This window comes from Schistocerca nitens, chromosome 5 (genome assembly GCF_023898315.1).
Source record: "Schistocerca nitens isolate TAMUIC-IGC-003100 chromosome 5, iqSchNite1.1, whole genome shotgun sequence".
Classification (NCBI taxonomy): domain Eukaryota; kingdom Metazoa; phylum Arthropoda; class Insecta; order Orthoptera; family Acrididae; genus Schistocerca; species Schistocerca nitens.
Genome location: NC_064618.1, coordinates 89,190,236 through 89,217,348, shown reverse-complemented (window position 1 = coordinate 89,217,348; position 27,113 = coordinate 89,190,236). Strand labels below are relative to the sequence as shown.

Sequence of the window (27,113 nt, the reverse complement as noted above, 5' to 3'; positions counted from 1 at the left end):
CGGTCGGGGCACACATTTTCAGCTGTCCACATCGAGGTATAACAACACCTGTCGGCAGCTGAGGTTGTCAGTCAGTCATCACTTATTCCAGGAATTTTGTATGTTTCGGAGAATGGGGGCCTTGGCTTCACTGCCTGTACTGCGAGGAATGTACACACACCTATTAAGAAAAAACCCTCAAAGTATGTTAGGTGCCGGTGAAGTGAATGGCTGTTGAGATAAAATAGTCTGGCAGGCAACCCCTGAGGTACCTGCCACTCCTGGTCGTGTAAGGCTTGCTCAGGCATGCAGAGCTCTGTCTGGGTCGATGTTGGTTTCCCTAGCGTCTCTTGGTATCACTATGGAACGGTCTCATCAAACAACTACTCCTAATGGGACAGGTGTACTGTGAGGTAGTACCTACACCCACTCGTCAGAGAGCTGGGTTGGTCAGCCCCCTGGAGTAGTAGTCTCAGACCCACATTAACAGGCCATTAGTGTGCGATAACACTCATTGCAATAAAGAGAATAGGGGAAATCTTTGAGAATGCCTTCACAAGGCATTGGAAGGTATTGCTGGGTCCCTAAAAAGTGTTAGACGACTTCATACTGGAACTCTTCTAGTTGAAACTACTAATTCAAACCAAGTATCTAAGCTTCTGGGATATGTAAGGCCTTAGGTGACTATCCAGTCCAGGCTGTTTTGAATGACACCCTTAACTTTTGGAAAGGCGTGGTTACCTGTTCCGATGTAATCAAGATGGATCTTGCAGAGTTTTGTGGAGAATGGAAAAGTATGGGCATTATTAGTGAGGTGCAGAAATGTATGAGAAGAACCTCTGGCACATTGGAAAGATCTGTAACATTTATTCTAACGTTTAGTAGTACAGAATTACCTGAACACATCCTTGCAGGCTATCTCTGTCTTAAGGTTTGTTCATTTGTTTCTAATCCAGTGTGATGCTTCAGATGTCAAAGATTTGGCCATACCACTACGGGATGTAATGGGAGGGCTGCACGTGGAAATTGTGGAGGCTCAGTTCACGAGTTGGGCAATTCTTGTACACTTTCTCTGAAATGTAAAAACTGCTCTTGGGATCACTCCGTATGGAGCAGCAAGTGTGAGGTTTACAATGAGGAAAGGAAAAGGCAGCAGTTGAAAGTCATGAGACACATACTGTGTGGTAAAGATAAAAAAGCTTTCAAAGCTAAGCAACCTCCAGTTTTTGCTACTACTTTTGCATTGGCCGTTAAGTAGCCAGTCACCAAGTGTGACACCTTCACACAAACTGACCACTGTGACACCTTCACACAAACTGACCGCAGATTCAAGTACAAACACATGTTTTTTTCGGTGTATCTATGGAAAACTCTACACTGAACCAGAAATCATTCAAAAGCCATCGGTGATGGCTAAGCCACATACTGTTGCCAACCGTCATAAGACTACCAAGCTGTCCCCTCAACCCAAGCAACCAACTCCCCCCATAAGTAAGGAAAAAGTCCGTCAAAAAGTAGTTCAAAGTCGAAAGAAAGTGGCAGTTAAACCTTCGGCTCGGTGAGCTCTCTCCCTCTCAGATGGGGGTTTTACTCCTGAGGATATGGATTTCCAATTGGAGGAACCGGATAGCTGGGCACCGGCTAACGTTACCCCTGACCTGGATAAAACACTGCATTTGCGAGAGAAAGGCAAGACTAACCATCACTAATCAATGGCTCCCACAGGGACACCTGTGTTGCAATGGAACTAAAATGGATACAGATCACATTTGGCAGAATTAGACCTCCTGGTCAGGAGAAACTGACCTGCATCTGATTGCAAGAAACCCATTTCAAAGTCCTAGACACACCTGCATTTAGGGGTTACTCTCTACAGGAAGGACAATGTTACCAGAGACAGGGCTAAAGGTGGAGTGTCTGTTCCCATTGATGACAGGTGCCACTCCTCTGATGTCCCTATTAACATAGCCATACAAGAAGTTGCCATGAAAGTCCTAGCACCATTTAACATCACACTGTGTTATCTGTAGTCAGTGCATCTACATTCCTTGCAGATGCTCTGTTGGAACTCTTGTGGGCTGTCCCATACCCATTCCTCCCTGTGGGGGGACTTCAGTGCACACAATATGCTGTGGGGCTCAGTATCTCTTGGTGCAGGAGTCAAATATCGAGCAACTTGTCCATTCTGAGACTGTCTGCCTTTTGAACTCGGGTCAGATGACACTTTCCCACAGCTGGGGCTCTTTTTCAGCCATTGACCTTTGTTTTTTATCCCCAGCTATTGCAGACTCAGTTCAGTGGAAAGTGTCTACAGATTTATATTCTAGTGACCATTCTCCAATGTGAATCAGTCTGCTGACTCTGGTGGTGGTCGACACGAGACCACAAAGATGGATGATTCAGGGGGCAAATTGGTTGCTGTACTGTCGACAGGCTATTTTTGAACAAAAGGTTTGTGCACAGGAGACAGTAGCCCATATCACCCCCAGTATAGCAATCACTTCAGATGACAACCTGTACCTTGGTGTAATGACTACTGTTGGTTCGTGTCCTTGGAGTCTTTCACGACGGCATACGTGAATAAAACGTTCTCGATTTTCCAGCTGTGTCAGTTCGAATAAAATCCTCGAGCTTTCGATAGCCATCGTTTTCGGGAATTCACTGACTGCTGGGGCTGCTACAGTTTCTTGCTTGTATAGGCATGGTGACAGCATCAGCAACCAATCAGATTGACCCAATGTGGCACGCGCACATAAGCCGACCCGGGCAGCTAGCGGAGCTATTGCCCGTGGCAGCACCGGTAATGTCAGGTGGCGCCTGCCCCTGTCTGCTGATGACGTCATCATGCCTATATAAGTGAGAAACCATAGCAGCCCTGGCAGTCAGTGAATTTCTGAAGACGGTGGCAGAGATGGCCATCGAAAGCTCGAGGATTTTATTCGAATTGATGCAGCTGGAAAACCGAGAATGTTTTATTCACTAGTGTTGGTTGGCATTCAGAACCAGACGAACAGCTCTACGGAATTTCAAACACCATCCAGCTACAGAAAGCCTTTATGCAAGAGTACATGTGGCCCGACTGATAAAAAAAACAGAAGAGGGATTCCTGGAAGGAGTTCGCAATGTTCATTAATTGGTCCAATTCCACTGCAAAACTTCAGGAATCAGTAAGGTGGATTTCATGCAAGGGCAGTACACAACCCCTTATGGCCTTGTTGAAAAGTGGTCTTGGTGAACTCACCTAGACATGGCATGGCTCATGTTTTAGCTCAACACTTACAGTCCCTTCGTCATCCAGACTAGCTCCTGCATTTCAGGTGTTTCGTAGGACTGTGTAGATGAGGAAGCTCCATTTCTTCTTGTGTAATGAAGTAGTCTACAACCTTCCATTCTCCTTGTGGGAACTAGAATCAGCTCTGTCTGTGGCCAGAGAGACTGCTCCAAGACCTGATGAGATCCATTATGCTGTGCTCCATCATTTGTGTTGTGAAGTGAAAGGACAGCTCCTTTATGGTTTCAGTTGATCTGGTGTGATGGACAGTACCCCATGATTCGGAAGGGGGCAATATTAATCCCATTAAGGAAACCAGGCACGACAGTAGCATCCCTAACAGTCACCAGCATGTAGCCTACCCCTTACCAGTTGTATGGATAAGACTCTTGAACACATGGTCAACCACCACCTCGTCTGGCTGCCTGATCCCGAGGTCACATGAGGTGCTCACAGTGCAGTTTCAGGTGCTGCTGTACTCTAAAAAATTTTTCTCTGTTTGTGGAGTTACCCCAAAATATGATACAATATGACATAATGGAGTGAAAATAAGCAAAATATGCCAGTTTTTTTATATTTATATCGCCTATGCCTGACATCATTCGCATTGCAAACACGAGACTTGTTTAGGTGGTTTATCAGTTTGTTAGTATGTTGCTCCCAACGGAATTTATGATAAAGTTGTAATCCCAAGAATTTTACACTCTCAACTTCTCCTATTTCCATGTCGTCATATTTTATACACACACCAGAAGGAAATCTGTTGTAAGTTCTGAACTGCATATAGTGGGCCTTTTCAAAGTTTAATGACAGTGAATTGGCTATGAACCACTTATTAATGTCAGTAAAAATTTGATTAGCTGCCCTTTCTAAATTTATATTTGATTTACTATTTATTGCAATGTTTGTATAATCTGCAAATAAGACAAACTTGGCATCTGGTATTGTAACAGATGACAGGTCATTAATATACACAAGAAACAGTAGTGGGCCTAGTATGGAACTTTGGGGAACACCACATGTAATTTCTTCCCAGTCAGATGATGTCTGATTGCTTACTGCTGAAGTGTTACGTAATGACACCCTTTGTTTTCTATTAGTAAGAGATGACTGAAACCACTTTGCAGCACTACCAGTGACGCCATAATATTTTAATTTTCTTAAAAGAATGCTGTGATTGACACAAACGCCTTTGACAGGTCACAGAATATGCCAGTTGCCTCTGATTTGTTGTCCAATGAATTAAAGACATTTTCGCTGTAAGTGTACATAGCTTTCTCAATATCAGAACCCTTAAGAAACCCAAACTGTGACTTTGACAGTATGTTATTTTCACTAAGCTGCTTAAGTAGACACTTGAACATAACATTTTCAAAGATTTTTGAAAAAGCTGGCAAAAGTGAGAGCGGTCGGTAATTTGATAGCATTTCTTTGTCCCCTTTCTTGTGGATAGGTACAACTTCAGCATATTTAAGCCAGTCCGGGAATGTTCCTGTGACAAGTGATTGACTACACAAATAACTTAATATATGACTAAGCTCACATGAACACTCTTTTATTAACTTTGTTGATATGTTATCATAACCACTAGAATGCTTTGATTTCAAGGACTTTGATGGATTTTATTTCTTTGGGTGAAGTAAGTGTCAATTCCATTTTACTGAAATTGCTTGTGTGCACTGGTCTCAGATATTCCATTGCATTATTTACTGAACTTGACAACCCCATGCTATCCGTAAGGGAGACAAAATACTTGTTTAAATGGTTTGCAACACAACATGCGTTTGTTACCAGGGTTTCATTTATTTTTAGAGCTATATATTCCTCCTCCTTCCCCCATGAACCATGGACCTTGCCGTTGGTGGGGAGGCTTGCGTGCCTCAGCGATACAGATGGCCGTACCGTAGGTGCAACCACAACGGAGGGGTATCTGTTGAGAGGCCAGACAAACATGTGGTTCCTGAAGAGGGGCAGCAGCCTTCTCAGTAGTTGTAGGGGCAACAGTCTGGATGATTGACTGATCTGGCCTTGTAACATTAACCAAAACGGCCTTGCTGTGCTGGTACTGCGAATGGCTGAAAGCAAGGGGAAACTACAGCCGTAATTTTTCCCGAGGACATGCAGCTTTACATGCAGCTTTACTGTATGATTAAATGATGATGGCGTCCTCTTGGGTAAAATATTCCGGAGGTAAAATAGTCCCCCATTCGGATCTCCGGGCGGGGACTACTCAAGAGGAAGTCGTTATCAGGAGAAAGAAAACTGGCAATCTACGGATCGGAGCGTGGAATGTCAGATCCCTTAATCGGGCAGGTAGGTTAGAAAATTTAAAAAGGGAAATGGATAGGTTAAAGTTAGATATAGTGGGAATTAGTGAAGTTCGGTGGCAGGAGGAACAAGACTTCTGGTCAGGCGAATACAGGGTTATAAATACAAAATCAAATAGAGGTAATGCAGGAGTAGGTTTAATAATGAATAAAAAAATAGGAGTGCGGGTTAGCTACTACAAACAGCATAGTGAACGCATTATTGTGGCCAAGATACACAAAGCCCATGCCTACTACAGTAGTACAAGTTTATATGCCAACTAGCTCTGCAGATGATGAAGAAATTGATGAAATGTATGACGAGATAAAAGAAATTATTCAGGTAGTGAAGGGAGACGAAAATTTAATAGTCATGGGTGACTGGAATTCGTCAGTAGGAAAAGGGAGAGAAGGAAACGTAGTAGGTGAATATGGATTGGGGGGAAGAAATGAAAGAGGAAGCCGCCTTGTAGAATTTTGCACAGAGCATAACTTAATCATAGCTAACACTTGGTTCAAGAATCATAAAAGAAGGTTGTATACCTGGAAGAATCCTGGAGATACTAATAGGTATCAGATAGATTATATAATGGTAAGACAGAGATTTAGGAACCAGGTTTTAAATTGTAAGACATTTCCAGGGGCAGATGTGGATTCTGACCACAATCTATTGGTTATGAACTGCAGATTGAAACTGAAGAAACTGCAAAAAGGTGGGAATTTAAGGAGATGGGACCTGGATAAACTGAAAGAACCAGAGGTTGTAGAGAGTTTCAGGGAGAGCATAAGGGAACAATTGACAGGAATGGGGGAAAGAAATACAGTAGAAGAAGAATGGGTAGCTCTGAGGGATGAAGTAGTGAAGGCAGCAGAGGATCAAGTAGGTAAAAAGACGAGGGCTAATAGAAATCCTTGGGTAACAGAAGAAATATTGAATTTAATTGATGAAAGAAGAAAATACAAAAATGCAGTAAATGAAGCAGGCAAAAGGGAATACAAACGTCTCAAAAATGAGATCGACAGAAAGTGCAAAATGGCTAAGCAGGGATGGCTAGAGGACAAATGTAAGGATGTAGAGGCTTGTCTCACTAGGGGTAAGATAGATACTGCCTACAGGAAAATTAAAGAGACCTTTGGAGAGAAGAGAACCACTTGTATGAATATCAAGAGCTCAGATGGCAACCCAGTTCTAAGCAAAGAAGGGAAGGCAGAAAGGTGGAAGGAGTATATAGAGGGTTTATACAAGGGTGATGTACTTGAGGACAATATTATGGAAATGGAAGAGGATGTAGATGAAGATGAAATGGGAGATAAGATACTGCGTGAAGAGTTTGACACAGCACTGAAAGACCTGAGTCGAAACAAGGCCCCGGGAGTATACAACATTCCATTAGAACTACTGATGGCCTTGGGAGAGCCAGTCATGACAAAACTCTACCATCTGGTGAGCAAGATGTATGAGACAGGCGAAATACCCACAGACTTCAAGAAGAATATAATAATTCCAATCCCAAAGAAGGCAGGTGTTGACAGATGTGAAAATTACCGAACTATCAGTTTAATAAGTCACAGCTGCAAAACACTAACGCGAATTCTATACAGACGAATGGAAAAACTGGTAGAAGCGGACCTCGGGGAAGATCAGTTTGGATTCCGTAGAAATGTTGGAACACGAGAGGCAATACTAACCTTACGACTTATCTTAGAAGAAAGATTAAGAAAAGGCAAACCTACATTTCTAGCATTTGTAGACTTAGAGAAAGCTTTTGACAACGTTAACTGGAATACTCTCTTTCAAATTCTGAAGGTGGCAGGGGTAAAATACAGGGAGCGAAAGGCTATTTACAATTTGTACAGAAACCAGATGGCAGTTATAAGAGTCGAGGGGCATGAAAGGGAAGCAGTGGTTGGGAAAGGAGTGAGACAGGGTTGTAGCCTCTCCCCGATGTTATTCAATCTGTATATTGAGCAATCAGTAAAGGAAACAAAAGAAAAATTCGGAGTAGGTATTAAAATTCATGGAGAAGAAGTAAAAACTTTGAGGTTCGCCGATGACATTGTAATTCTGTCAGAGACAGCAAAGGACTTGGAAGAGCAGTTGAACGGAATGGACAGTGTCTTGAAAGGAGGATATAAGACGAATATCAACAAAAGCAAAACGAGGATAATGGAATGTAGTCAAATTAAATCGGGTGATGCTGAGGGGATTAGATTAGGAAATGAGACACTTAAAGTAGTAAAGGAGTTTTGCTATTTAGGGAGTAAATTAACTGATGATGGTCGAAGTAGAGAGGATATAAAATGTAGACTGGCAATGGCAAGGAAATCGTTTCTGAAGAAGAGAAATTTGTTAACATCGAGTATTGATTTAAGTGTTAGGAAGTCGTTTCTAAAAATATTTGTATGGAGTGTAGCCATGTATGGAAGTGAAACATGGACGATAACCAGTTTGGACAAGAAGAGAATAGAAGCTTTCGAAATGTGGTGCTACAGAAGAATGCTGAAGATAAGGTGGGTAGATCACGTAACTAATGAGGAGGTATTGAATAGGATTGGGGAGAAGAGAAGTTTGTGGCACAACTTGACTAGAAGAAGGGATAGGTTGGTAGGACATGTTTTAAGGCATCAAGGGATCACAAATTTAGCATTGGAGGGCAGCGTGGAGGGTAAAAATCGTAGAGGGAGACCAAGAGATGAATACACTATGCAGATTCAGAAGGATGTAGGCTGCAGTAGGTACTGGGAGATGAAGAAGCTTGCACAGGATAGAGTAACATGGAGAGCTGCATCAAACCAGTCTCAGGACTGAAGACCACAACAACAACAATTCCTCCTCATTTCTGGTCCTACCTGTCTCTGACTTAACTATATCCCATATTATTTTTATTTTATTGCTGGATGTATTTATCTTCTTCTCATAATGCAGGTGTTTAGATTTCTGGACAATCTTCAATATTTTGCAGTAATTTTTGTAATGAGCTAGTATCAAAGGTGTCCCTATGTATCAGATAGTTTACTTTTTGTCTCGCATGATATCTTTATCCCTTGTGTGTTCCATGGTTTCTTATTAGACTTCTGCTTAATTTGAGTTATCTTCAGGGGAAAACAATTTTCAAATAAGGTGCTAACTTTATTAATGATTGTTTTGTATTTTCCATTTGTGTCTTGGATGCTGTAAACATCCATCAAATTAATTTCTTTGAGCAATCTCCTAAATTTCTCCGTTTTTGACTGTTTTATTGGCCTTCTGTACTCAGTTCTGAGAGATGTTTTACCCTGACAATTTCCAAAATTTAATGTTAGATGTTGCATGTCATGGTCAGATAGCCCATTTACAACTTTTTGTAATGTGGCTTAGTTGCCTAGAATTGTCTATAAATATATTATCAATGGCAGTCTTAGAACATTTGTATACCCTAGTTGGGAAATTTACAGTAGAAATTAAATTGAATGACAATGTAACTGATTTCAGTAACTGTTTACTGACAGTGTTTTTCAGGACATCTATATTAAAATCACCAGCAACCACTAGCTCTTAGTTTTTTTTTTTTTTTTTTTTTTTTTTTTTTTTTTTAGATAATAAATCTTCAAGACTGTTTATAAACAGGTTGAAATTTCCTGAAGGTGCTCTGTATACGGCTAGTATTATAAAGTACCTATTATGAAATTCTATCTCTGTTGCACATGCTTCTAAGTGCTGCTCTAAGCAAAATTCATTAATGTCAATATTCTTAAACTTAAAACTGTTTTTAACAAATGTACCAACTCCTCCTTTCTCTATCTTTTGTCTACAGAAGTAGGAGGCCAACTTAAATTCTGTAAGGTTTAACATATCTATACCATCAGAGAGGCAGATTTTATATCAACAGAGTTTGATGACTCTAATTCATCAGTGCACATAAGTAGTTCATTAATTTTACTTCTAAGCCCTCTAATACTTTGATGCACTAAAGATAGTTGGCATTTCACATTTACTGATATGAAATCAGGTGGAAATAAAATTTCTGCTGATTGCTATAATTTTTTAACCAACAGCTGTGTTCGCTTATCCAATGTGCCAGGATTATGCTGTTTGATTTCTTTATTAAACTGAAGGTTTGTTTCAATCTTTACTTTTCTCAGAACTTGACTTGGTTCTGTCCTAAAAAAGGTGTTGCTCCAACACCTATGACCACTGGTATATTACCACTCTTGGCAGTGCCTCCCCCCTTCCATTTCTTGCTATTAGCCCAGCCAGTTTACCCTTGCCTTTCCTGTTGAGGTGTAGGCCATGTCTAGTATAATCCCACCTACTCAGAGAATCAAGGCAATGTACTAAGTGTCACATTATTTGCCATTGCCATTAATGGCATTCCTCTGCAGTCAGGAGCCCTGTCAAATGCTCTTTGTTTGTGGATGACTTTGCAATCTTCTATTCTTCCTCCAATTGTACAATAATAATGAGGTAGCTACATCTGATCAGGAGGCTGAAAACCTCAGCCAAGACAACTGGTTTCTGGTTCTCACCGGAGAAGACTACATGTGTCAGTTTTAGCCATGCTCATTGGAAGTTTTAACCATCCAGTGCTCACAGCGGGGGGAAATATTTGCAGTTTGCAGGAAACACTGCACTTGTTGAGTTTATTATTTGACTCGAAATTAACTTGGCTCCCACACATGAGACGTATGAACAAAGTGCTTCCAATCATTGAATATTTTGAAATGCCTTAGCGGAAAAGTGTGGGGAGCTGACGGGTCCTGCCTCCTGCAGTTTTATTGGGCATTTGTTCCATCACATTTAGATTGTGGCAGTGTGGTCTGTGGATCAGTCTGTGTTTTCTACCTCAAGTTGTTAGATGCTGCCCACCATGAGGGCATTTCAGATATCGACTGGCGCTTTTCACACTAGTCCAGTTCAGAGTCTGTGTGCAGAGACTGATGCCCACCACTTTGGATTCGATGCAGTGTTCTTTTGGTTTGACAGGCACTAAAAATGCTGTTCAGGCAAGGTCCCCATGTGACCAAGCCGTTTGGGATACGTGCTGCTGACTGTCTCTAGGATATAGATCTCAGACCTCTGAATACACAGCCATGGATGGAACACGTTGCTGCCTTGGTATCTTCGAAGCTCCAAAGTAATTTTAAGCTTGACACAGTACTCCAGGTTAAAAAAAAACGTAAACTTTTTCTTCCATATTAAGTACATACCAGTTTCATTGTTTATACATATGGGTCCCAGCAAGAGAATGTCTTTGGTTGTTCTGCCGATTTTCCTGATAGGGTTTTCAATGTGTGTCTTCCATAATAATTTACAAATTATGATGCAGAGTTGTATTGGATTATGATGGCACTGGATAGGATTCAGTCATCACTATACAAGGTTCCTTGTCTATTCTGACTCACTCACTGTGCTACAAGCACTTCACCAAATGTATCCAGTAGACCAGTTGGTTCATGATTTCTTACAGTGGCTCCAACACAGTGGCAAAGAGGTGATATTTTGCTTTGTACCTGGCCACATCGGGATACAGGGAAACATGGCCAACAAAGCAGCCAAGCAAGCATCTCGGGATGGTGTTGCCTGTCAATGTCCCATCCCATTGCACACAGTCATCTCATTATGACGAGATGCATCATGCATCAGTAGGAGACTGTGTGGTTGAAGGTGACAGAAAACAAGCTTTGGTTGCTCAAATCGACCACACAGGCATGGCGGACTTCGTGTCAGCCACACTGCTGGAAGGGGGTCCTGCTTACCAGGCTGTGCATCAGACAAAGCTGTTTAACGCATGGCTTCCTCCTCTGGTGGGAGGATCCATCACTCGGTGGGATTTGTGGTATGTCACTTTCAATTCAGCATATTTAGACCATGTCTTATATATTATCACAAATAACCCTCAGTGTCGATAGAGATCTGCCCACCATACTCACCAATACTGATTCCAGTGTTACAAGAGTGGTGACATTTTGTGAACTATCAGGCCTCATCCCTAAACTGTCGGGGAAGGAAGGGAGGCTTTGATGCATCATAAACTGCTCTGCACGTGGGGGACAGCCTTCGTCACCATCCATGAGGTTTGCATGCTGAATTTTTGTCAGGGTGGTGATGACCATGATGTTGAGTACTCGTAAGCCAAAATCACCACCACCACCATTTCTGATAACGAGGTATTGGTTTCACAGCCGTGGTTGCTTTGCACTGTGCTGACTGATAGTTGCAAGTAGTCAGGATCCATGATTGTCTGATAATACTAATATTTTATATGTTGCTTGCAGTTTTTGTCCAGTGCTGTTCTGAAGTTTTTCCTAGTTGGTCAACTGACAAAAACTATCACTGTGAACTTGGATTCTGTTCAGGTGTGAAACTAAAGCACTTTCCACATTTTTTATCTTATCACTGTGTGATACGCCGTTGTGATTTCTGTTAGGTTGCTTGTACTCATAATATTTATATTTTTAAGTTCGTAAGTCTTCTAAAAGTACTGTAATAATTATGTCTTTGTTGGTGTTTTTCTTTGGGTTTTGGCATTGCTTGTCACATTTAGTGCAATGCCACACTTTCCATTTAGGATTTACGTTAAAACAGTTGAAGTGATATTCTGTGCTACAATTTAAGCACATCATACCCTTAATAGTATGTTACTTGCAAAAGCAGGAATTTGTGTCAGTATTTTCTGTGGTTTGTTGTAAAATGGTGTACAGGGTGTAGATGGGTTTCTTTTATTACCTGTTCCAACTGGACTTCTGCTTCTGTCTGTGAGATTAACGAATGGTCTGGTTCTTTACATCTCAGATTTTGAAAATTTTTTGTACACTTGCAGTAATGGTTGATGCAGAAATAATCCCAAATTAAAATTTTTTAGACCTTTCAGTTCTGAGTTATTAATTTTAAAAACTTCCAAAATTATGCAGTTATTGTTAAATTTTGAAACCTTAAAAACCACTACATCTCAAACTATTTTACTTGCAGACCTAAAATTTCTACCATTTTGTTAAGTTTCTTAAAGGCTTCACATGTATGTGCTAATTGACGATATTCATAACAATGCTGAATATCTCCAAATTTAATAATTTTTGAATTTTGAATCTTTCAAGATTGGAATTTTGTTTTATTTCCAAAAAATGTTACTTGTACATTAGATGTTAATGTGTATCAAATTAATTTATTTTACTGGTAAGTGCAGCACCATGTGCCTACTCTGTGTAAGGATTTGGACTTGTTGCTAAGATGTAATATGTCGAAAACCAAATAAGACTGTCACGGGAGAGGGTAAGGAGTCATTCCAATCCCGGGAGCGGAAAGACTTACCTTAGGGGGAAAAAAGGACAGGTATACAATCTCGCGCGCGCACACACACACACATATACAGACACAAGCAGACATATTTAAAGACAAAGAGTTTGCCCAAACTATTTGTCTTTAAATATGTCTGCTTGTGTCTGTATATGTGTGCGAGTGTATACCCGTCCTTTTTTCCCCCTAAGGTAAGTCTTTCCGCTCCCGGGATTGGAATGACTCCTTACCCTCTCCTCTAAAACCCACATCCTTTCGTCTTTCCCTCTCCTTCCCTCTTTCCTGATGAGGCAACAGTTTGTTGTGAAAGCTTGAATTTTGTGTGTGTGTTTGTGTTTGTTTGTGTGTCTATCGACCTACCAGCGCTTTCGTTCGGTAAGTCACATCATCTTTGTTTTTAGGTATATTTTTCCCACGTGGAATGTTTCCCTCAATAATATATATATATATATATATATATATATATATATATATATATATATATATATATATATATATATAACAGAGGGAAACATTCCACGTGGAAAAAATATATCTAAAAAGAAAGATGATGAGACTTACCAAACAAAAGCGCTGGCAGGTCGATAGACACACAAAAACACAAATATACACACAAAATTCTAGCTTTCGCAACCAACGGTTGCTTCGTCAGGAAAGAGGGAAGGAGAGGGAAAGATGAAAGGATGTGGGTTTTAAGGGAGAGGGTAAGGAGTCATTCCAATCCCGGGAGCGGAAAGACTTACCTTAGGGGGAAAAAAGGAAAGGTATACACTCGCACACACACACATATCCATCCACACATACAGACACAAGCAGACATATTTAAAGGTCTTTAAATATGTCTGCTTGTGTCTGTATGTGTGGATGGATATGTGTGTGTGTGCGAGTGTATACCTTTCCTTTTTTCCCCCTAAGGTAAGTCTTTCCGCTCCCGGGATTGGAATGACTCCTTACCCTCTCCCTTAAAACCCACATCCTTTCATCTTTCCCTCTCCTTCCCTCTTTCCTGACGAAGCAACCGTTGGTTGCGAAAGCTAGAATTTTGTGTGTATATTTGTGTTTTTGTGTGTCTATCGACCTGCCAGCGCTTTTGTTTGGTAAGTCTCATCATCTTTCTTTTTATATATATATATATATATATATATATATATATATATCAAAAAACAAAGATGATGTGACTTACTGTTTCCCTCTCTCTCTCTCTCTCTCTCTCTCTCTCTCTCTCTATAGAGAGAGAGAGAGAGAGAGAGAGAGAGAGAGAGAGAGAGAGAGAGATAGCTGTTATTTCTTCACAGTGGGTTATTAGAGTGCATTGTAACGAAATATTTTACTTGAACAAGAACGATATTACAGTGATCTACAACCAATGTTATTTGAGTATCCCATTCATCAAAACAAAAATAAAATTTGTTGTACACGTTTATTAGTTTCAGAAATGTAGACATGCTAAATCAGATGATTCTTTTTGATGCACCCTGTATTTTAAGAGACTGAACACATCAGATTTTGATACATTTAAATATTCTATAATTTTCACACATCTGTTAATTTTGTTGTTTACATTTCTTATTTAATATGTTTACTTTAACACGTGGAATTTGACAAGTTTGACAATTAACTTTAGTGTTTCACATGTTGCTTCTGTGATCACTGTTCGTGCTGATTTTATTTGTATGCATACCTGGTGTGAATGTGCACATATGGGTGTGGGAACTCAGTTTTCACTCCCACCCCTCTTTAATTACTAAAAAGGGATAGACAGTATAAAATGGATTATATAAAAGGCTACGTAGAAACACTAATGGAAAGACTTAACAAAAAGCAAAAAGTGTAGTTAGCAAAAGTAAATTTCTCGATCCGAGAAACACTATACAATTATCTAAAAGCATCAAGCATAGCAGTACATAGGGGATGATTCCAGCTTCTTCCTGTGTCATCTGGAGAGTAATTGGTTCTCTGAAAACCAAATTTTCATTGAATTTGTAACATTACAACTTTTAATGTATAAACTTGTTCTGATAATTACTGTGTTCAGTCTTACAACCTATTTCATGCTTCAGTTTAATAAGACATGAATTGTTAGAACCCTTGTAAGAAGGTAGGAGGACAGAGAAATATTAATCCATTTCACTATTAACTGAGTCAGCCACACTTTGAGTCCAGAAGGTCCTGGCCACTGAGTGTGTCATCTATCATTTTGCTGACTGTATCAAAATATCTGAATGATGAAATTTCACCTACTCTCATGTTATATGATCTAAGACCTTTGACTAAGCAAATTGAAACACGCTTGTGCCAAAACTTGAGAGTTATGGTTTTGGTGGTGTAATAAGTGGTTCACTCTATATTTAACTGATAGAAAAGAGGATCATGTAAGATAAGTCTTGCAACTCAGAATATCCATTGCATAGAAAGATGCTGTAAGGATATCATCTGGTGTCCTTCCTTGAATTTCATGTAGGGAAATGTTTAAAAAATTAAATATGCTAACAGCCTCACAATAGATTTACTCATGAAGTTTGTTCTGAAGAAATGGACACAGTATTGCCATGAAATGGACAAAATCAAATTAGTGGAAGTGTGTGTGGTTCTCCTGTGACTGCATTCCACATGAAAGGGGGGGGGGGGGGGGGGGGGGAGGACTTGGTAAGGAAACAAGAAATTGGACTTTCTGGGTCCATTCTTTTTTTTTTAGCAAGTGAACTGTCTTTGTGACCTTAAAACTTGTTAACTGATGTTGGCTACATACTTCTAAATTGCACCAGAACATAGACTGAGTTTTTCATCAGTGCTTGGCAGAACATTATATTAATAGTAAATGCTTTCTAACGTTCTGCAAATTGTTTGTATGGTCTCAAACTGGCTTTTAGCTTCTTAAGGGCACCACCGTTACCAATCATACTTGTTTACTCTCTCAGATTTCCAACAAAGTTTGTCAATTTAACCTTATTTTTGAAGCAGATGCTGTTTGTCAATGAAGTATATTGGCACTAGTGGAATGGGTGCAAATAAAGCATTTCTTGCATTGACTAGCATTGTGTTAAAGAAGAAAATGGAAACAAGATTCTGGGCGAGGGAATGGTTCAAACAGAGAAAAAATATGCCCATGAAAACATGGCAATGGAAATTACATTCGGAACTTGCTGATCACATAAACTTTCCCCAAATGGACAGTCAGACTTGAAATAACCTGTTAGTTACTTCGCATTCACATTGTAAAAGAAGACAGTTATGTGAATGTGTTCTCTTCTCCTTGGTTCTGTAATGAAAATTCATAGACGTACCACAGTGCGGTAACATAAAAATCACCTGTGGAAGAACCAGAGAGCTTAGAATTCTTCTATTTTACTGTACTCCTGCATGTAAGTTGTGTGTAGAATATTTTCTTTTTGAGATCTTCCTGCATAATACATGACTGGTAGATATGCGGCACTGCCACCATTTTGATAATTGGCAGTACTGTTTCGATACAGGAAGTAAATTAGAAGTCTTTTTCACAAAATGTCAACACAAACGTCTTCCATCGGTCAATATTTCACTGAAACACTTGAAGCAAGCTCTGTTTGACAAACATGTCAGACAAAACACATTGTCAAATATTTGATAATACGAGTAAAGTTTCACAAATGGTTTACAGGGACACTTAGGCCATCTTCAGGTCACAGCTGTCACACTGAACTGAACTGTCACCTGAAGATGGCCTAAGAAGCCGAAAGCTGGTTGGTGACAAATTCCGCAGTTGTTTACGAGGACATTTGGTAACTGATGGGAGTGTGTTAAATATCCTAATTCTGGAGTAGCAAACACTTTTTTTGAACTGGATCAAGACCTCAGTGTGTAGATTTCTTTTTAATTCTTGTGCTGTAGTCACATTTGCTACTCTCTTTGTAGAGAAAAATTATTACAGACAAGTTGGCAGGAGGAGGGGAAATACTGTGAGGCAGTTGAAAGTTTCTGCATGTTTTGAAATAAGTACTGGCAGTAGTGCTTATGATGGACACTACTTGTTGTTATGGTGGCCTCTTTTGTGCAGTGATTTTTTAAAGGAGGTTCGTTCTCCAGAATGACATTAATAAATGAAAGTGGCCAAAGTATGGAGCCCCAATGGTATCTACTTTGGACACTGAAGCAGTAACTCTTTTGAGCAAATATTAGCTGAGCTAAGTTTTAAAAACATGAATAATGTTGCTTAACCAGTTACATTTACTATCTCTATAAGTACCCAGAAATTTTGTATCATAAACACTTTGTATTGGTTGACCTGAGTGAGAGGCAGCTTGAAGAAAACCATTTAAGATTTCAGTGAAGACTTTGCATTTCTTTCCCCCAAGATTGTCAGTTTGGCAGTGAGAATTGTAGTATTCTGTAATACACACTAAATTTAGCCATTGATGGTGACACTTAAAATGGCCAAATCAACACTAAAAGAAAGGTCTGCATTTCAAAAAATACATTGGCTTGTGAAAGTTTTAAAGTATTACCTGTATGTGCAATGGCGATAAATATAGAGCACCAGAAATACAGATAGTGCTAAGGATGATAATTCTTGTAAAATATTTGAAGCCAATGAGTTAAAAATGTTTACTTTTATTCAGATCTATCAGTTTACCTACCACTGCAGTAATCATTCTTTCACTTTGTGTGATTGTCCATATGAAGAGCTCTTGACTTTGTGAAATAGCTTTTGAGAAGTCTTATTTTATTGCATTTTTGTGGCATTTTTTATAACTACTACTATTATTTTTTCAGCTTTCCGTGCCTCAAAGATTCTAATCGACAGAGACAGACTTTGGAAGAACACTATATATGTTAACCCACGAATTTTGAAAACATCAGGAGCTTTAATGCATCATAAAATGGATATTGCAAGTGTTCCACTTGGATACACAGGAAACTGCTCAAGTTCTGATGCCAGCAAACATAATAAGTGTTATAATATCCAGAGTGTTCAGCAAAAAGTTACTCAGTCTTCTGAAGGTAGTGGATCATTTCCTGCTGCTAGTAAATGTGTGTATCTGAACCCACATTTTCAGAGAACTGCTACTAGTGTTCATATTAATCCAAAAAAGTTTTCTCATGTTGTGGAACGCTCAAATCATTTATTGGTAAATACGCAGCCTGACAGTACTAAGCAAGAAAGCAAAGTCACCGAAATGTCAAAGTCAAATTTGTCTGTGTCTGGGGAGAGAAGTCTTGTTTCACACACACATAATACGAAATCTAGTTTTCACAGTAGTACCTACCCCATAGGCAGCAATAATCATTGCACTTTAGCAGCACAAAATAAAAAATGGAATAGGTGTGGTGCTGACAAGATACAAAGTTCAAAACAAGTGGAAAACTGTTCGCTAATGAAAAAGATTTCTCACAACAAACTGGTCAGAGTGAGTGATACAAAACTTGTGCGAATAGCAGACAAAACTAAATCATGGTGTGTAAACAGAGCACTGCAAAAGGCTTTAATCCACAAACAGTATCAAACACATGAGAAAAATCCAGAAATACAAGATGGCAGAACTATCAAAAAGAAGTCAGAAAAGCAAAAGAAGTCTTCCTATGCCCAGATGCATTTCTCAGTGAACTCTCCTCCAGCTTCGAATAGACCAGAAAAATACAAACTTAGTCAAAAACTTTTACCAACAGTTGTGCGGAAAGGTAAACCAGATTTACCTACAAGCCCCTCCTGTGCTGCTTCAAAATACAAAATAGACAGGCGACTTGCTAAATCCAGACTGTTGAGAAATTACAAGAAAGTTTCATGCAGATATGAAAATGGTGGAAATAAGTTTCAGAGAAAGAACATATCGCCAAAAGGTTGTGTGTTTCCAGTATTGTACAGAGGTCGTAATTCTTCAACAAGGAATTCAAAATTTAATGATGGAAAGAAGATTGTCATATCTTCAAGAAAACTGTTGAGAATGTAAGTACTGCAATATGTACATGTGTAGTATTTATTCTCAATTTTTATATTTAAACACTAAATGTGACCCTCTGAGGTAAGTGATACGTGCACATTACAATAAACATGGTGAATCATTAGCTATCATGATAACTGAAATTGTTAGTGCCCTTAATTTTCGTATTCTATTATTTAAGCTTGTGGAATTGCGCGCTTTCCATTTTCATATAACCACATTATTAATACCAAAATGTTAGACAGAGAATGTTGCTACAGCACTTGTTTTGGTTTTAAGTTCCATAAAAAATTTTTGTTGTAATCACTATTAGTGTTCCAGAATGAAATGTTTACTCTGCAGCAGTGTGTGCACTGATACAGACTGGACACACATCCAGGATCATTGCTTGTTATGGACAAGTACTCTACTGACTGAGATATCAAACACGACTTGCACGAAAGACAGAGGTCCCAGTTTTGAGTCCTGGCCTGTTGCACAGTTTTAATCTGCCATGAAGTTTAGTTTCATCATGAAAGGGTACTGAATAAATGTTCAGCTTTCCTATTTTCTCCTGTTTGTAGGTCACCTCTAGCTAATTTTTTTAAAAATTGGTATTAATATTTATCAACAGGCCAATGAAATTTATCATCCAGGATAAGACTGACCCCTTTTTTGATGTTTTTGTAGAATCTCTGTTACCCCTTGATGTGAGGTTAGATTGACCTCTCAAATTTCTTTTGTATAAAAATGTGCAGAATAGTCCTGGAATCGTAGTGATCCCTATTGAAAATTGGGTGTTTTGTAAAATGTTGGTAAGCTTAGTATTGGTGTTACACACATTTCTATGAATATAATTATCAACCCTTTATTTAAAATACGCTACAAAATTTTTATTGACAAAAAATATTAAACTTCTTTTATTAAAATCCTCCCTGTAAATTTATACAGAATTCTATGCTCATCCACCTGTAGCTATGGTGGAGGCAGCTTGCCAATTGCGTCACAGAATGGGGCAGTGAATATATCATGTTGTTTTGGACCAAATGTAGTTTTCATTGAGTAAGTGGAGTTAAGCCCCATTATTTCACCTGCCTTCTTTGTTGCAATTATTCTGAATAATACAAACATAGTGAAAAGTTTTCTTTCCCCTTTTACCCCCAGCTACTTTCACCATAACAAAGTGATTTGGAAAAATATCTTGAACAAGTGGAGACTACGACGTTGGCATCACAAGTTTGCTTCAAACTTTGTACACCTTTAGTAGGCCATAAAAAACAACATAATGTGCAAGTAGTGAGGTCCCCCCAGGGGTTCCACAACTCTTTTGTGGATACGTGTGTAGCGAGCACGGGACCCCGAGCTAATGTGGCCTTCCTTCCCTTCCAGGCTGCATACCTTCCCTTTCCGCATCCTACCCCATCCCCCACCTTCGCTCCCCCCCCCCCCCCCCCCTCACCTCTGGCTCTTTCCTTCCCTTTCTCCCCCTCTGGGAGTATGGTTTGTGCCTACGTCCGGAGACGGACGCTCGTAAATGTACCGCATTCTTCGCCTTCCTTGCTTGTATGTCTTCATCCTTCCTTTGTCCTTCTTTTCCTTACCTCTTCTCTTTACCCTTTTCTCCGCTGCGGCGTTTGAGACCTCTCTTCTTTCCTTTCCCTTTCTCTTTCTTCCTCCCTGTGCGTGTCTGAAGGCCGACACACGCCTTTTTGTGCGTAGCCGGTGACGGGGTAATGCGTAATTCCCCGCCCCGGGTAGACAGGTAGGACACGTACGTACCCCCTGGTAACGGCCAGGCCCAGGGAGGGGTGATTACCCGAGCTGATACCTTCCGAAAGTGCCGATTGGTCCCTCCGTCCGTTTGTCGGGAGGTGTGACCTGAGGTGTGAACAATCACCTAAGGCAGGAGTGCCCTCAGAGAGGGCCCCCACAAGGGAGGAGCGCGCCATCGGAGACGCCGGTAATCATGGGGGATTCTTCCGCAATGGTTTCCTCACCTTCCACTATGTCTGCTCACAAACGTAAGTTCACTGAGTCTCAGCCACAGTCAGTTTTTCCATCGTTGCCACAGTTCCTTGTTGTTTCTCGGTCTGACGAAGGTCACGACTTCTCCACGGTCAACCCTTTCATTATTCAGAAAGGTGTCGACGCAATTTCAGGTCCTGTAAAGTCTTGTTCCAGATTACGGAATGGCACCTTGTTGTTAGAAACAGTCAGTGCCCTCCAGGCACAAAAATTGCTGCGTACTTCACTGCTCCACACCTTCCCTGTCCGGGTTGAAGCGCACCGCACTTTAAATTCCTCGCGTGGAGTCGTTTATACACGCTCCCTCGATGGATTGTCTGACGAAGAAATTCAGCATTACCTGTCTGACCAGGGCGTAACGGCTGTTCATAGAGTTATGAAAAGGGTTGACACGAACATCATTCCAACCCGCACTGTCTTCTTGACATTTGACAAAGTTCAACTCCCATCGAAAATCAAAGCAGGCTATGAGAGAATTTCCGTTCGCCCTTACGTCCCGAACTCTACGCGTTGCTATCGGTGTCAGCGGTTCAATCACACTAGCCAGTCCTGTTCCAATCCGGCCAAATGTGTTACGTGTGGCAAGGATGCCCATGAGGGTGCTTGTCCACCTTCATCCCCTCGCTGCATCAACTGTATGGGTGACCACGCTGCTTCCTCTCAAGATTGCCCCGTTTTTAAGGACGAAAAGCTCATCCAGGAAATAAGAGTGAAGGACCTTTGCTGCTCGAAAATTATTCGCCAGTCGACAGCCCACCGTGCCTCAGACAGGAAAATACAGCACTGTCCTTGCCTCTCCTCGGCCAACAAAGGAGGCGGCCACGCAGACTTGCGACCTCACCTTTAGTACCACGGTCGTCAGATCGGCCAGCGCAGAGATCGCCCGTTCAACCTCACCACTTCCGCCTGCCCACTCTATGGCTCACCCTTCATTGGGTTCTGCTAAATCTCGAGCCCAAAAGTCAGACACCCGGACTTCCAGAAAAGAGAATACTCGTGAAGATTTTTTACGTAGCCCAAATTCACAACCATCGGTTCCTCCTTCTTCTAAACATCATAATTCCAAGAAGGCTACAAAGAAACCCAGTTCTTCTCCGCCAAGGCGTGTCCCATCTACAGCACCACCTGGCGGAAATCGCCCTCGGCCGTCTTCTGTGTCGCCGAGGCGCACTGCTGGCGGCCGATCAACCGGCCGATCCTGGTGGCAGGAGCTGCTCCTGAACAACCTATGGATCAGGATCTTCTGCCTTCGGCTGAATGCCACTCCATGCTGTCGGTCGCAAGCTCTGAGCAGTCGTTGAGTTGACAGCAACTTTGGTCACATTCCTCCATTTTCTGTTCACCCTATGTCCATTATCCACTGGAATGTCAGCGGCATTCGAGCCAATCGGGATGAATTGTCGATCCTCTTATGATCCTACTCGCCGGTCATCTTCTGTCTTCAGGAAACAAAGCTGCGTCCCCATGACCGCTTTGTTCTCCCTCATTTTCAGTCCGTCCGATATGATCTCCCCTCTGTTGAAGGCACTCCAGCCCATGGAGGACTCATGATTCTTCTCCATGGTACTCTCCATGATCACCCAATCCACTTAAACACTTCCTTCCAAGCTGTCGCCGTCCGTCTTTCCCTTTCTGGATACACGTTCTCTCTTTGTACTGTATACATTCCATCGTCCACACCAATGGCACGAGCTGATCTCCTTCATCTTCTTGGTCAGCTTCCACCCCCCCTATTTGCTGGTTGGGGACTTCAATGCCCACCACCCGCTTTGGGGATCTCCACATCCTTGTCCATGTGGCTCACTATTGCTAGACGTCTTCCACCAAGCGGATCTAGTTTGCCTCAACACTGGGGTCCCCACATTTTTGTCTGCCTCCATAACAAATTTATCTCATTTGGACCTTGCGGTCGGTACTGTTCCGCTAGCTCGGCGCTTCGAATGGTTCGCCCTTGATGATACACACTCGAGTGACAACTTTCCATGTGTCCTTACACTGCAGCCTCAACAGCCATATATGCGGCCGCGACGCTGGAAGTTTTCCCAAGCCGATTGGACACTTTTTTCGTCTCTAGCGACATTCGATGACCGTCGCTTTCCCAGCGTTGACGATGAGGTCACACATATTACCGACGTTATTCTTACAGCTGCGGAACATTCAATACCACGCACCTCCGAATTGCCCCGGCGCCCCCCAGTTCCTTGGTGGAACGAGGCTTGCCGTGACGCAATACGTGAGCGGCGACGTGCTCTTCGCATTTTCCGCCACCATCCTACTTTGGCCAACTGTATCTGCTATAAGCAATTCCGTGCGCGATGCCGTCGCGTCATCCGCGATAGCAAGAAGGCAAGCTGGAAATTCTTTATTAGCTCATTTAACACCTTCACTCCCTCCTCGGAAGTTTGGAGTCGGCTTCAACGGTTCTCAGGCGCGCCTAGTTTCTCCCCAGTCTCTGGGCTCACTGTCGCGCATGATACATTAGTGGACCCCGTCGCAATTTCTAACTCATTGGGTCAGCACTTTGCTGAGATTTCGAGCTCTTCAAATTACCCGCCAGCGTTTCTCCCGAAGAAACGTGCAGCGGAAGTGCGACATCTTGCTTTCTCCTCTCAAAATCGCGAAAGCTACAATACTGTTTTCTCCATGCGGGAACTCCAACATGCACTCTCTTCTTCTCGCTCCTCCGCCCCAGGTCCGGATGGTATCCACGTCCAAATGTTGCTGCATTTATCAACCCATAGTCTGCATTACCTCCTTCGCCTTTATAATCGAATTTGGACCGACAGTACTTTTCCCAGACGATGGCGGGAAGCTAGCGTCGTTCCCGTTCAGAAACCTGGAAAGGACAAACATCTCCCCTCTAGCTATTGCCCCATTTCTCTCACGAGCAGTGTCTGTAAGGTTTTGGAGCATATGGTGAATTGCCGTTTAGCCTGGTGGCTGTAGTCCCGAAACCTTTTAACGCCTGCCCAATGCGGATTCCGAAAGCATCGTTCTGCAGTTGACCATCTTGTTGCTCTCTCCACTTATATCATGAACAATTTTCTCCGGAAACGCCAAACGGAAGCAATATTTTTTGATCTGGAGAGAGCATACGATACCTGTTGGAGGACAGGCATCCTCCGCACACTGTTCTCTTGGGGTTTTCGAGGCCGGCTGCCCCTTTTTCTTCGCGAATTTATGGCAGAGCGCACATTTAGGGTGCGGGTGAACACTACTCTCTCCCATACTTTCTCCCAAGAAAACGGGGTACCCCAGGGCTCCGTGCTGAGTGTTGTACTGTTTGCCATTGCCATAAATCCAATTATGGATTGTCTCCATTGCCCGCATCTCGTGGTCGTGCGGTAGCGTTCTCGCTTCCCACGCCCGGGTTCCCGGGTTCGATTCCCGGCGGGGTCAGGGATTTTCTCTGCCTCGTGATGGCTGGGTGTTGTGTGCTGTCCTTAGGTTAGTTAGGTTTAAGTAGTTCTAAGTTCTAGGGGACTTATGACCACAGCAGTTGAGTCCCATAGTGCTCAGAGCCATTTGATTGTCTCCTTCCTGATGTCTCGGGCTCCCTCTTTGTGGAAGATTTTGTGATCTACTACAGCTCTCAACGGACCAGCCTTCTTGAACGACGTCTTCAAGGATGTCTCGATCGCCTCCACTCTTGGAGCATCGAAACCGGCTTCCGTTTTTCTCCCAGTAAGACCATTTGTGTTAATTTTTGGCGACGTAAGGAGTTTCTTCCACCCTCCTTACATCTAGGACCTGTCAACCTTCTGTTTTCGGATGTCGCTAAATTCTTGGGTCTTATGTTTGACAGAAAACTGTGCTGGTCCTCCCACGTTTCCTATCTTTCGGCTCGCTGTCTGTGATCCCTCAACACCCTCCGTGTCCTGAATGGTACCTCCTGGGGAGCAGACCAAGTGGTCCTTCTCCGCCTCTATCGCGCCTTAGTGCGCTCGAAATTGGACTATGGAAGCATAGTCTACTCCTCTGCTCGGCTGTCTATTCTTCGGTATCTCGACTCTATCCACCACCGTGGATTACGTTTAGTGTCTGGAGCTTTTTACACCAGCCCTGTGGAAAGCCTTTATGCTGAGACTGCTGAACCTCCGCTGTCCAATCGGCGAGCAGTCATTCTGAGTCGTTATGCTAGCCATCTGTCTTCCATGCCTGCTAATCCAGCCCACGACATTTTTTTCGACGCCTCCTTTGATGTAGGGTATGCAGGCCGCCCCTCCTCCCTACTACCACCGGGAGTCCGCTTCCGTCAACTGCTCCATTCTCTTTCCTTCCGCTTTCCTAAAACCTTCTTGACAACTTGGGGTACAGCACCGCCTTGGCTCCGTCCCCGGATCTGCCTGCTCCGTGACCTTTGTCCATTTCCCAAGGATGGTACCCCTTCACTTGTTTATCGTCGGGCATTTGCTGCTCTATGTGCACAAATGACGGACGCCACATTTATTTACACCGACGGCTCAAAAACATCGTTAGGTGTCGGGAGTGCCTATATTGTTGGCGACACCCAAAATCCCTTTCGGCTTCCCGACCAGTGTTTGGTTTATACTGCGGAGCTTTACGCTGTTCTCCAGGCTGTCCACTACATCCGCCGCCATCAGCGGATACAGTACGTAATCTGCTCAGATTCTCTCAGCTCTCTCCTCAGTCTCCAAGCTCTTTACCCTGTGCACCCTCTGGTCCACCGGATTCAGGACTGTCTGCGCTTGCTCCACCTGGGGGGGCGTCTCGGTGGCGTTCCTCTGGCTCCCGGGACACGTTGGTATCTGTGGAAATGAGGCGGCCGATATTGCAGCCAAGGCTGCAGTCTCTCTTCTTCGGCCAGCTATTCGATAGATTCCCTTCGCCGATCTACAGAGCGTTTTATGTCGCCGTGTTGTTCATTTATGGCACGCGCATTGGTAGACACTTCCCCATAATAAATTGCGGGACGTGAAAGCTCTTCCTTGTGGTTGGACCTCTTCCTCCCGAACGCGTCGTCGGGAGGAGGTAATTTTAACTAGACTTCGGATAGGGCACTGTCTTTTTAGCCATCGACATCTTTTAAGCGGCGATCCTCCCCCACTCTGTCCCCACTGCTCTCAGCTGTGGACGGTAAGACACCTTTTAATTGAGTGCCCCTATTTTAATCCTTTACGCTCCCGTCTACAGCTATCGCCTGATATATCGTCGATTTTAGCAGATGACACGCGCTCAGCCGATCGCGTTCTCGAGTTTATTAGTGCCAGTGAAATGACATCAGTCATTTGAAGCTTTTTTTGGGGACAACCAACCCCTTTCTGTAGTGAATTTTTAAGCCTTCCTTCTGCTTTTAGTTTCTCCAATTTTATGACTTTTGTTCCCATTGCTGCTGGTTTCCGTTTTCGGTTTTTTACTGTTTCCTAAGTCACGGACCGGGCGCTAATGACCATAGCAGTTTTGCGCCCTAAAACCAAAACAAAAAAAAAGTAGCGAGGTGCACTACTCTGGCAATTCTGAGAAAATCGCAACCGAAGATTTCGCATCTATTTCCTATCTGGTGTGTCTATGCATAGGTCCCAGGCATATGAGTTCATGGTGGTAAAATGGTTAATGTTTGAGATTTATAAGACGAATGTGTATGAAGCGACACTTAGATTCCCACACACTCTTAATTTTTAATCTGTTTTCTTTTCATCACTGGTCATATTATTCAATTTGACATTTGAGAGGTAACTAAAAAACCACATGTAGTTGCCTGAAGTTTTAGTGAATTTCATGTTATTTGACTCCATACTATTTTTAATTAAATTTAATTATTAGAACAGACACATTTATAACTATTGACATGTAAATAATGTAACAAGAACAAATAGTGTAGATGCAAATTTTTGAATATCACAGAATGTACAGGTATACTTGTACAAAAATAAAGGTTTGAGCGACAGCGACATGCTCGACTTACAAAGCTCAAAAATGAACAACTTGACCACCATGAACACTAATGTCCAGCACGTTATGCACAGATACATCGGTTACATAATAGATGCTTAAAACTTCTCGTGATTTTCTCAGAATTGCCATAGTAAAGTTTGAAGTAAATCAATGATCCCAATGTTGTGGCTTCCCCTTGTTAGTAAACAGCACATCTTCAACAGCAGGTTCATCTGAAGAATCAAAACCACTTTCATCACTTTCCAGAATCTGGTAACTTCATTGCACCATGCTTACCTTCTTACGAATAATTATCACACTTTTTGAAGAGATTTTTCTTGGCTTTTGATAGTTTATTAGCTGTGGATGACTTTGAACAGCTAGGCTGAGGATTGTTTGTAACATTTGTTCCTGCAGACAATTTGAACTTTTTGTTTAGTGCCGACATATTGTCTTTTGAATGATTTTGG

General features: G+C 42.0%; 1 protein-coding gene across 1 annotated transcript in view; it reads left to right on the top strand.

Moving 5' to 3' along the window:
* LOC126259323 (uncharacterized) overlaps positions 1-27,113 on the top strand; it is a 77,564-nt gene that overhangs the window by 4,687 nt on the left and 45,764 nt on the right. The window contains exon 2 of the mRNA XM_049956007.1: positions 17,579-18,749. Coding sequence (XP_049811964.1) covers positions 17,579-18,749 — 1,171 coding nt within the window. The remainder of the gene's footprint in view (positions 1-17,578; positions 18,750-27,113) is intronic.